Source organism: Dasypus novemcinctus, chromosome X, assembly GCF_030445035.2.
Source record: "Dasypus novemcinctus isolate mDasNov1 chromosome X, mDasNov1.1.hap2, whole genome shotgun sequence".
In the NCBI taxonomy this organism is placed as follows: domain Eukaryota; kingdom Metazoa; phylum Chordata; class Mammalia; order Cingulata; family Dasypodidae; genus Dasypus; species Dasypus novemcinctus.
The window spans coordinates 22,473,614-22,485,633 of record NC_080704.1 but is presented as its reverse complement, the minus strand read 5'-3'; the positions used below and the strand labels follow the sequence as shown (position 1 = coordinate 22,485,633).

The 12,020-nt window shown below is 52.0% G+C and overlaps 1 protein-coding gene across 4 annotated transcripts in view; it reads left to right on the top strand.

Annotated features, from left to right (window-relative positions):
* Positions 1 to 6,917: 6,917 nt before the first annotated feature.
* The window catches only part of SH3KBP1 (SH3 domain containing kinase binding protein 1), a 388,056-nt gene continuing 382,953 nt past the window's right edge, over positions 6,918 to 12,020 (top strand). The window contains exon 1 of one of the 4 annotated variants that reach the window (XM_058292032.2): positions 6,918 to 7,289. In XM_058292032.2, the coding sequence (XP_058148015.1) occupies positions 7,286 to 7,289 (4 nt within the window). In that variant the 5' untranslated portion in view covers positions 6,918 to 7,285. The remainder of the gene's footprint in view (positions 7,290 to 12,020) is intronic. The other 3 variants (XM_058292030.2, XM_058292029.2, XM_058292031.2) reach the window with 3 other exon arrangements.

Below are 12,020 nucleotides of genomic sequence, written 5' to 3'. Positions count from 1 at the left end.
GGTGCCGCTGACAAGAATACAAGTGGACACAGAAGAAGACACAGCAAACGGACACAGAGAGCGGACAAGGGGGGGCAGGGGAGGGGGGAGGTAGGGCAGGGAAGGGGAGAGAAAGAAATAAATAAAAAATACATCTTTAAAAAACAAAACAAAACTCCTTATCCAAACTCCTCGCCCTCCAACGACTTCCTTCTCCACTTTTCTCCATCCACAACAGCCTCCAAAGTAGGTAACAAAATATTTCTCTCCAATCTTCCTCCTTCTTTGCTCCCTACCCTCTCCTGGAATCCAGTGGCTTACCAGGTCCAGTCAAATGCACCCCAGAAATCGCTCCAGAATGCGACTTCTCCTCTTGGTCAATGTCAATGCCAATCCTATCTCTTGGCCCTAATATCTCTGGCCAGGACCACGGCTGTCCACTTACAAACTCTTGACCCTCCTCCGGTTCCTCCTGCAGGGCTCAGCAGCGTTACCGTCGCAGGATCAGCCTGCTTAGAGATTTGTGCTCGGATCCATTCCCTGCAGGGTCTTCTTCACTCGTCTGGCATGCTAAGACTTTGGCCTTAGAATCGGAAGTTTGGCCGTACTGCTGCCCCTTCTGCATAGACCTTCACAAGTCTGCTGACAACGCCAACTGTTTCCTAGACTCGGAGCATTCTCACTTGTTCTTGCCTCAGAGGAATGCCGGCAAATGTCTCAACAGCCTGGAGACCCAGTTCCAGTGAGACTCCAGTCTGCCATGGGTCCCTTGAACTTAACCTCTCTTGAAATGTCAGGGATAAAGAGGAACAATTTTGGGGAGTCAATTCTGACTTTTAAACCTTCACAATTAGTAAGATAAAAAGCCCTCTATCGTTAGTGTATCAGCTCCCATTTTAAGAAAATCAGCCTTTCGGGCTGGTTTCTTCCTTCGTTCAATGCCAATGATACTATTTAAAGTGGACATTTATCACACAGCATATTTCACACATTTGGTCTTAATATCTGCTGCTTTTGGAGCCTTTTTCTGAAGATCATCATTCATTTGCTTTTTTATTGTGACCTTCCTTACACACGATGCCTTGTAATTTGTGTGGGTGGGGGGTATGGCAAAGTAGGGTGAGTAGAAAACAGTAGAAACCGTATTTCTTGTTAATTGCCTAGGACCAGTCTCCCAATTTAATATTTTCTTAGACAAAGCAGTACTGTGACAAAGCATAGAAAAATGTTCTCAGCCAGTTGATCTATACACTGGGGCTCTTTTTGCAAGTTGTAGATACAAGTCCCCGTGACTGATCAGCTTTGAAAGTGATTATTCAGGCGTACTTTGGTGTTTGAAGCCAGAACATCCTATTCCAGTTTTATAACTTTGAGGAAGAAACAGATTTCACCTTTTGGCGGCTTCATTTGTTTCCTTTACCATACAAACCCGTCCTGCCAACTTTGTAAAGATAATCATGGTTTAGACATGCTAGAAATGATCTACTTCTCTGACTTGATACGTTTCTATCTCCAAAGAGCTGGTGAACCGAGTTCTCTCGGATTTGTTGAAAAGGGGTTCGCTGAAAAAGAACAAAGGAAGGTTGGACCTCATTTCAAGAGAGATTCTCAAGCCAGGTCAACTAGAATAGAACAGGATGTGATTTCCACGGCGTTCGGTTCGCTCCTCCTGACTGCTTACCTTTAAACCCAGTGTCCACAAGGCAATGAGGGTGGGCGAGCCGGCCTCAAAACTGTCTGTCAGGACGCTTGCTCACTCGGTGAAGGCGGTGTCTGTCATCTTCACTGGCAAGTTACTGCTGTCCCCTTTGTAATTAATATATTTATTTTTTTGGGGGGTACTGTGAGACTATGCAAATATCCTGTTTCACCTTACACCTTCACCCACTAATTTTAGAATTTTAGGTGGATGGTGCCTTCATTAATTAATGATTTTCTGTGGTGTGCTAATGGTGAATTTTCCCTTCCCCTCCTTTATCAATTGGAATTCTTACATAAGGAAGAGTTGTGCCTCGAGCCCGATTTCTTTCTTGAGTCAATTATCTATTTATATCCATGTGGACTCAAAGGTAGTGATTTCATTCTTTGGGTTATACTCCCATGCTATCATTATTCATTTTGGTTTACATTGTTCTGGCTTTGGCCTTTGGGAGATCTTTCAAGTTGGCTCTTGTGCCTTTTTGGCACACTCCGGTCCTTTTCACTGAGCCCTTCCTTAATTTCTGGCCCCATGGGATTTTTACATTTCTCCACAAAGCTCACTGGAAGCACTGTATAATGAACGTCTTTTGTAAAGCACTCTGCATGTATTTTACATTAATGTAAAGATGAAGTTATATTAAAGGTTATCAAAGCAAAGCATCATTCATTACGTGCAAATTGCAGATGTCAAGTCCGAGGCTTGGAGAGAGCCAAGTATGACAGGCTATAAGTGCTAGAGAGACAGATGCTCACCCACCTTCCTTTTTTATCCAAAAATGTTACTCCCACTGAGCAACACAGTGGTGCCTTTTAAGTCATGTGATATCATTTTAAGTGTGACAGCTCAGCTACTCTCCATTCCCAGACAGCATTATCTATTCTAGTAGAAATGAGAGTTCAGTTCAATTGTATTACATACAATTGCATTGCTCTGGAAATATTCATGAGATAAGAACACATAATTTGAAATATCGCAGTAACTATTCTGTTAAAAAATACTCTTGTAAGAGGGAGGCAGGATGAAGAATTACGTGTCTTTTTTTCCCCCTTGAGATGGCTCCCTCATCTGTTTGCTTGTTGTTTCTGCTCATTGTCTGCACGTTGTTCGGGTTTTTTTTTTTCTCATTTTCTGTTTGTTTTTTCTTTAGGAGGCACTGGGAACAAACCCAGGACCTCCTATGTGGGAGGTGAGTGCTCAACAGCTTGAGCCACATCCACTCCCCTATATCTATTCTTTTTATATATATATATATTTTTTAGATTTATTTTTCATTTCTCTCCTCCCCCCCCCCATTGCCTGCGTTCTGTGTGTTCTTCTGTGTCCGCTTACATTCTTGTCAGCGGCACCAGGAATCTGTGTCTCTTTTTGTTGCATCATCTTGCTACATCAGCTCCGTGTGTGAGGTGCCACTCCTGGGCTGACTGCGCTTTTTTTGCATGGGGCAGCTCTCCTTATGGGGCGCACTCTTGTGTGGGGGGCTCCCCTACACAGGGGACACCCCTGAGTGGCGTGGCACTCCTTGCACACATCAGCACTGTGCGTGGGCCAGCTCCACACGGGTCAGGAGGCCCTGGGTTTGAACCCTGGACCTCCTATGTGGTAGGTGGACACTCTATCCATTGAGCCAAATCCGCTTCCCTACCTATTCTTATAAGCTGCTGGATTTGAATTTCGATGGTAACTTCCCTTTTGCTGCTCAGTGAAAGTTTCTCAAAGAAAAGAAAGGAAAAATGGAAAGGACAGTGGAAATCCTTCAGAAGAACCAAACAATAAGTGGGGGGGGGGGACGACTGGAACATTCATTTTCATAATTTAGAGAAACATAGAGTGAAAATGTATATAGTGTTTTGAGTAGAATCGACACAACTTAGTTAAGGCATTGAAAATGAGGGCACAGCTCAGGAATTTTCAAAGTCTTGCCATCAGTCTCTCTTTTGTGATAAACGGACAAACTTACTGGTGTAGGAAGCATATTCAGAATTAGAAGCGGGGCTACGGTACTCTGGTCAAGAAGGAAAAGGTTTACCTTCAAATAGTATGGAGCCAGAACAAGGCACAAAACTTCAAGCCAATGTCCTCACCTGTGTGAGCTGGAAAAACAAACAAAATGAGAAGACTGTCTCCTACCTATAGGACAGAGAGACGTGCAGGACATAAGACAGGCTGCTGACTTTTTTATGTGCTTATTTTTGAGCCATACAGAATTCAGTCATCAGTCTGCTGGCTTTAGGTGTCTTCCCCCTTGCAATGTCCAACGGTGGGTGTCATTCCCAATGTTCAAAGGCTTCTTGACTCAGCACTCTGTGGGCGGCCAAGAAGCCTCAGTGCCCCCAGTGCACTTCAGATTTGAATCTCTTCACTGAGAGGGCTAAGATGACCCACTGACGCTGGCCGTAGTGAAGAGAAGGACTTCTAGAATTGGGCTGACCAGTTTTTTGGGATGGAAGAAAAAAGTGCCAGTAATTGCGGGCTTCGGTCCGGCTGAGTGTCTGTATTTGTCAACTCTGTGATCATGTCACCAGGCCTCATGGCTCTGATTAGACCGTGATCTGCCAAGACATCTAATGAGTGAGGCACCATGGTTCTTGGAGCAGGTAGAATTCAGTATTCATCTTTGCCCCGCACCAGACTTCAGATTCCTCAGCTTCATGGTTCATCTTCCCCTCCTTAGGTGTCTGATATTTTCTGCCCCTTGACTAGTCTCTGGGTCAGAGTGCTCTAACACACATGGAAAATATTTAGAAAGATGATGCTACTGATCTCTTGTTGGTGAGTCCCTCCCTTTGAGGCTTTGTGTGTGTTTAACGAAACAGTTATAAGAACAACTTTCTACAGAAATCCCAGGACCTAATCAATTTACAAGAGTTGTCCCATTGACAAAGGTGAGGAGTGGAGGCAGCCCTATATTGAGCATAGGTTGGCTTTAAAAATTTTTTTGTTGATTCTATTTTAAAAACGTTTTATTTTGAACTAACTGCAAACATTGGGGACGGCTGCATAAATGATACAAAACCCATACAGCAAACTCCAACCTACCACCCATGCAGACACCCAGATCCACTAACTTTTGACATCGTGCCCCATTTGCTGTGTCATTCTATTGATCCACCTATCAATCTATTTTATAAACAACTGAGAGTAGGTCGCAGACATTATACTCCTTCAACAGTTGCTACTTCCACATACATTTCCTAAGAACAAGGATATTCACTTATGTGACCACCGTAAGTAGTTATCCAGTTCAAGAAACTTAAAATTGATATAAAGCATAGTCTTTTTAAAAATATTTATTTCTCTCTCCTTCCCCCCTGCCTTGTCTGCTCTCTGTGTCCACTTGCTGTGTGTTCTTCTGCGTCCGCTTGTATTACCAGCTGCACCAGGAAACTTTTGTCTCTTTTTTGTTGCGTCAGCTCTCCGTGTGTGTAGTGCCACTCCTGGGCGGGCTGTGCTTTTTTCACGAGGGGGGGGCACTCCTTGTGTGTGAGGCTCCCCTACGCAGGGGCACCCCTGCATGGCACGGCACGCCTTGTGCACGGCAGCACTGCCCAAGTGCCTGCTCACCACGTGGGTCAGGAGGCCCTGGGTCTTGAATCCTGGACCCTCCATATGGTAGGTGGATGCTCTATCAGTTGAGCCATGCCCACTTCCCAGCATACAGTCTTTTCTCCAGTTTTTTCATATGTCCCCATAATGTCCTTTCAGGTATTTTCTCCTCCATTATCAGATCTAGTCCAGGATCATGTAACTGCCTTTACTTGTCCTTGTTTCCTTAGCCTCTTTTTTCTTAAATTGCAGAACACATACAATCCAAACTTTCCTATCTCAACCCCTCTGGGTAGAGGTCAGCTTTTCTCTGTCACCTGTGGGCCCACTAGCCCTCAGCCTTCTCCATTTTTCTGGGGCCAGTGATCTTATTTCTCTGTTGTCATATTTTCTCTCTGCCAGAATCTCTCCCATCCATTTCACTCTCTATTCCTACCACCAGAGGGTGGAAAGGGAAAAGGAAATAACGGGAAGGTAAGAATTTGGTCGGTGGCAGAGGATCTATGGCGAAAGGTGTGGGGGTGAATGGACCCAAAGAGGAGCCCGTGAGCCTCTCCTGAATTCCCATGAATTCCGTTTTCATTTGACCGCCCAGGCTGCGGTCGGCTGCCCAGGTCTGGGCGGGGGGGGGGGGGGGGGGGGGCCACTATGGCAGGAGCACTCGTGTGGGGAGGGCGACAGCCTGTACCTCAGTGGGCCCCTGGGAACAGCAGCGCGCAGGCAGAGTCAGCGCACTGCACCTGTCGCAGGTGCGGGGCCAGGAGGGTCGCGGCGGGGTTCGGGGTTGGGGTGCTGCGCGCACGGGCCCCGCCGCGCCCTCCCCCGGCTTTCCGCATCTCCGTGCCACCCCCCTCCACCTGGGCTGCCGCAGGGCGCTGAAGCCCCGCGTCCCCTGGCCGCCCAGCGGCCCCCTCCGCGAAGCCTCAACTGCGGGGGTGCCTCGACGCCCCGGGGGTCCCGGCCATCCTCGCCAGCACCCAAGGGCCCCCCCAACCCCCCCCTCCGGCCCGCCCCAGCTGTCCCGCCCCAGCTGTCCCGCCGCCACCTGTCCGGGGCTTCCCCTTGCTCCACCTCACCGCCCGCCGCACGTGCGCCTGCACGCCTACGCCCCTCCCCACAAGCCCCCTCCCCTCCGGTCTCGAGGAGTCTCGCGGCATTTCCCGGGGCGTCAGCCGAGCCGTCGCAGGTGGGGGGCGGCAGAGCCTGGGCCTCCCGGGGCGGGCGGTGGGCAGGGCGCGGGAGCCTCAGCTGCAGGGCCGCCCCCACCCCGCGCGCCAGCCTGCCGAGGCCCCGCCCCCGGCCCCGCCTCCTCCCCAACGGCAGCCTCAGCCGCAGGGCCGCCCCCACCCCGCCGCGGCCCCGCCCCCGGCCCCGCCCCTCCGACGGCAGCCTCAGCCGCAGGGCCGCCCCCCCCACCGCGCGCCAGCCCGCCGCGGCCCCGCCCCCGGCCCCGCCCCCTCCTCGACGGCAGCCTCAGCCTCAGGGCCGCCCCCACCCCGCGCGCCAGCCCGCCGCGGCCCCGCCCCCGGCCCCGCCCCCTCCCCGACGGCCGCCTCAGTCGCAGGGCCGCCTCCACCCCGCGCGCCAGCCCGCCGCGGCCCCGCCCCCGGCCCCGCCCAGGCCCCGCCCCCGCGCCGGCGGCCGGGCGTCCATCCCCGGCAGGCGGAGCCGCAGGAGCCTCGGCGGCGGCGACCAGCAGGGGCGGAGCGGGCGGCGCGGCCGCGGCTGCGGGGCGCTGGGCTGGGCGGCGCTTTTTTTTTTTCTTTTTCTTTCTGGTTTTTTTTTTTTTTTTCGCAATTTCCACTCGTGGGGAGCAGGAAACCCGGCGCAGCCGGGCGCAGCGGGCCGCGATGCAGCAGCAGCAGGAGCCGCCCCGGGGCAGCAGCGGCAGCAGCAGCAGCAGCAGCAGCAGAGGCAGCAGCGGGCGGCGCTGAGCCGCCGCCGCCCCCGACCAGGAAGCCAGCCCCGCCGCCGCCGCGCCCCGACCCCCGCGCCCGGCGCCCCGCGCCCGCCTCCGCCAACTTTCCAGCTGCCTCGGCGGCCCCGCCCGGCTCGACGCCAATGGGTGAGTGTCGGGCCGCCTCCCGCGCCCCGCCACAGCCTGGAGCAGGGCCCCGGGTCGGGCACCTCAGGGGCTGTCCCCGCCGGCCGCGCGCCCCGCGTTCGCTCCCACGCGCGCCCGTACGCCTCCCCCCAACCCGGCCTGCTTGCGCGCGGGGCCTGGGCGGAGGACCGCGGGGGCCGGCCCGGGAGCTGCGGCCGCGGGATGCGGGGGGTGTGGCTGGCCTCTCGGGTGGGCGGGGAGACTTCTGCCTCGGCCGTGGCCTCGCCCGAACGCGCCCCCCTCGGCGCCGCGGACGCGGGGCCCCAGGCCTGGGGAGCTCCGGGCGGGCGCTGGCCCCGCCGCCGGGGGAGGCGGAACCGCGGCATGTGCCCGAGGGCTGGGACAGGGCCGGGTTGCCTTCGGTCGGGGCTGAGCGGAGCCAGGAGGGGGCGGGAGACGCCCCAGGACTCGCCGCCGTGGCGCGCGGAGCCGGGGTGCCGAGCGCCCGCCGCGCTCCCCGGGGTGTCCCGTCCCTCCAGCTCCCGGCCCTGAGCCCTGCGCTGCCGTCCCTCCCGCAGCCCAGCGGGCCCTCGCCCCGCGATGCTCCCTGGCTCCTTTTCACACCCTCCTCCTCAGCCTGCGGGGTCAGGGCACTGGAAAAAGCCACCCGGTCCTGAGGTGCTGATCGAACTTGAGTCCCAATTTGGCAACTAAGGGTTAGGCCCCCTGGGTCCTCTCCGGCTTAGAGCCTGGAGTATTGGAGCCACCTTGCTGTCCAGAGATGTAGACACTCCATTGGGCAAAGGACTTGTCGCCTGGGCTAGTAAATGTTTGGCTCACCCAGGGAATCTGTATTCTCGTTGACAGTCCCTCTCTCTGCTTTTCATGCCTCCGGTAGATTATTTTTTGGGCATTTCTAGGCCAAGCATAAGAAGGCTGCAGATTATTAAAAAATCGTAATAAAGTAAGACCTTTCTGTGTTCAGATAATAGGATTCGGGGACACCAGTCAGACTGTGAACAGAAGTGAACAGTCCCAGGAATGCTTATGCAGGCATGTGCTGGAAAGGGGGAGGCTTAACCCCTCAGCTGTTGATAGGCAAAGTTAAAATCCCCCTCCTGGGTCATTTGCCAAAACAGCTTTCCTTCTGGAAAGTGGTGGTGATCTCATGGCCGTTCGAATGAGATGTCACCTTTTTCACAGCACCTTTCTGATTCCTGCCTCTCCTTCCACCCTCCTCCAGGCTAAATTAGCTCCTCTCTGTTACCCCTTTCTCACATAGCACCCTTTGCTTTTTTCATAGCAGCATTCCATATTTGTGAGTTGAACCTTTCTCTTCCCCCACTCTAAGCTCCACACGGTAGGGCTGGCATCTCTTCTGCTCAGCACTGCTTTCCTTGGGGCCTGGCACAGAACATACTTACTGATTGAATGAATGAATGAAAGAGGGGTTTAAAACCCTCCCTCTCTGTGGAAGAGGAAACGCTTAGCTCACACTCTTGTTTTGCTTTGGCCCCTGATAAATTGATTGGATTCATTAATGAAAGTATATACTTTCACTGTTAACACTACAAATCACTTTGGTGATTGATTTCTCCTGATGTAACCAACAAGGCTGTTTCGATCACCTTTTGTTTAGGGCAGGTCACAAAAAGGGTTACACACAAAAAAAGAGTCAGATCCAAATGTCTCCTCCCTTGGCGTGGTGAATTAGGCTCTATATATCTCAGTAGGAAGAGGACTGAGTCCCTTTTACGAAGAAACAGACCTTTTTATCATTCAGGTCTGAATTACCTTCATTATTCAGAACCTCCTAAGAAAATTAGAGAGTGCTTTTGCAGTTTATAGTCCTTTCAGCTTTGTTTTTTTTAATACACTGTAATCATTACTACAAGAGGAAAAAAGCCAGAGATGGATTGATTGATTTTAGATGTGTTTATCCTTAAAGACATAAGATTAAAATGAATAATGGCATTTAATTCGTGGAAGTGTTTAATTGTAGGGTTTAAGATGCTTGTAGTTTGTGGCTCAAGATCGTCTGTTTTCTAACGCTTCTTCAGCAGCATATTTGTGATGAAGTCCAGGTATCTTAACAGTTGATTCTGTTTGTCTTCTGGTGGAGTGCCCTAACCGTGCTGTTTCTGAAGTGGGGATGTATGTATACCCATCAGCCTGCCCCCCTTCCCCAGTTGATTCTGTTTGTCTTTTGGTGGAGTGCCCGAACAGTGCTGTTTCTGAGGTGGGGATGTATGTATACCCATCGGCCTGCCCCCTTTCCCCCATCCCCCAAGTCTGTCTAATTTTCAAAAGATTTGTCCAGTTTACCAGTTTGATACATTTGTATTCTGTGTAGCCTGATGGTTTTTCTGTTGATGGTTAACACAATAAAACTGTGTTTTGTAGTCTTTGGTCTGAAAAGTGTCAAATCCCCAACCCTGAAATGAAGCTGGTTAGTTGTGAAATGGTCCCTTACAAAAGCCTGCTCAGAAACATGCCCGCAGAGCTTATGGGAAGATACAGGGAAAGCCTCTTATCATTTCAGATGCATAAAGGTTGTCCCATCCCAAATCTGTGGGCAGTGAACAGTTTGAAGGCCCATGAAATGGTTTTGGTTTAAAGAATTCTGGCCTAACAAGGAAGGTCGAACTATTCTTAGGAACGTATTATATTGGTAGAGGACTGTTTTTTAAATCAAAGCTAAAATGAAGGCAAAGTGTTGGTTTCTACAAACAAGTCTTGAGTTAGAAGTGGAAGGAAAAGCTCCCACATTTATTGCACATGACATTTATCCCTTTGTATCCATCGTGGCAAGACCCAAATCTTGTGGTTTCTTCTCTTACCTGGTGCTCTCTTCTCTTACCACTTCAATTCTTCTTGCATTCCTGACATTCTCCCATCAGAGTATGTTGCCTGCAGTAGCCAGCATCCACCCATCTATCCATCACCTATTTACTTGTGCCAGGCATTGTCCTGGGAACATCAGCACAACACACACAGGCTTGGGGTGGGTTTTTTTCCCCCAGTTTAGTGGAGGAGGTAGATGTTAGTGCAATACTCGTGACAATATGTAATTATAAGTCATGGCAGGTCTCATGGAAGAGAAGTAAAGAGGGAGAATCTGGCTTAGGCTGGAGAGGGGCTCAGGCCAGTTTCTTTGAGGAGATTGTTTGAGCTGAAATCTGAAGGTTGAAGAGGAGTGGTTGCTACCCTTTGTCCGCACGCCACCAGGAATTCACCTGCAGCTGAACAGGCCAGGTCTACTCCTTGCAGCCAGGGAGGGCACACACCTCAGGGGCCCGGGGTCCGTCTGAGTGAGACCTGTCCTAGACTAGGTGGTTTGGGGGAGGGCTCAAGGAGCAGGGCTTTGCTCTGGATTGGATGCGGGCAGCAAGCGGGCTGATTCCGTGACTGGGTGTCTTCAGAAAGCTGATCTAGAAGGAGCCAAGATTAGAGTGAGGCCAATGCTGTGAGTGAAGCAGCAGCAGTGGCTTCTACTAGCCAGGCCCGGGGCTACCTGACCATTTTTGTGCTTCGGGCAAGGTTCTCGTCCTGTCTGACTCTGGACACGATGACGGAGTGGTCTTGAGTTTGTCATCCTGGTCCCATCCTGGTCACAGAGGGCCTGGTCTGATGTTGGTGTTCTGGGGACTTATTTACGTCCAGCAGGAGGCCCCCTGAGTGGGGACAGTGGGTAGGTGGTGATAGGTGAGGACAGCTTTCCAGGAATATTCTGTGACTCCTTCCTTAAGATCAGCCAGCTCTAGAAGGGGGCCGTTGATTAACATTGAGCCAAATGGACAAGGAAATGGCAGTGCTGTACCAGGTGACGGGATATAGAGTAGCACTGAGCAAGCTGCTGAGAACTGGAGGATATTCCCTGGGCCAGCAGCGACCGTGGCCCCTGCGAACCTGTTAGAGATACAGATCCTCAGCCCCACCTCAGATGGACCACTCAGAGCCCTGGGGATGGGCCCCAGCGAGCTGTGCCCGGTAATGAGGGCCACTCAAGTTTGACAGCCCCTGCTGTACTAGAGCCCCTTGCTCCACGGCCACCAGCGCTGAGGGCCAGACCGCTGATTCACCCGGCAGCCCCCGGGCCCCTATGTTCATAAATGAAAATGCTGTTCACAGTGCCCGGCGGCCTTAGGGAAAGAGAAATATGTTCCTGGGTCAAAACAAACCTCTCCTGGAGATACGAAACCAGCACCGTGGCATTAGAGCCCTTTAGCTGGGGGATGGCAGTGGGGGATGGCAGCCAGAGGAGGGCACAGGGCTCTCCCATTATCCTTCTTTAGAAGGGATTTAAAAACTGCACTGTTGGCATTCACGAGTTTTCGATAGTTGTTCATGATTTTCCATACTTGCTATCCTATTGCTATGGTAACAATTTACCACAAACCTGGTGGCTTAAAACAGCACCAATCTGTTAGCATTGGCTGCTGTAGGCCAGGAGACGGACATGGGCCTCTTGGGACCAAAAGCAAGAGGTCCACAGGGCCGTGTTGCTTCTGGAGACCGCAGGGGAGAACACGCTCCCTTGCCTTTTCCGTTGTGGAGAAGCTGCCCGCATTCCTGGCCTCGTGGCCCCCCTTCGAGCTCCAAAGCCGGCTGCATCTCTCTGACACTGACCCTCTTTTGCTTCTCTCTCCCACTTAAAAGGAGCCAGGAGCTTCCATTGGGCCCACCTGGGTAATCACCCAGCCAAGGCCTGCCTTGTAGCACCCTTAATTCTCCCTGCAAGCTTGACTCCCC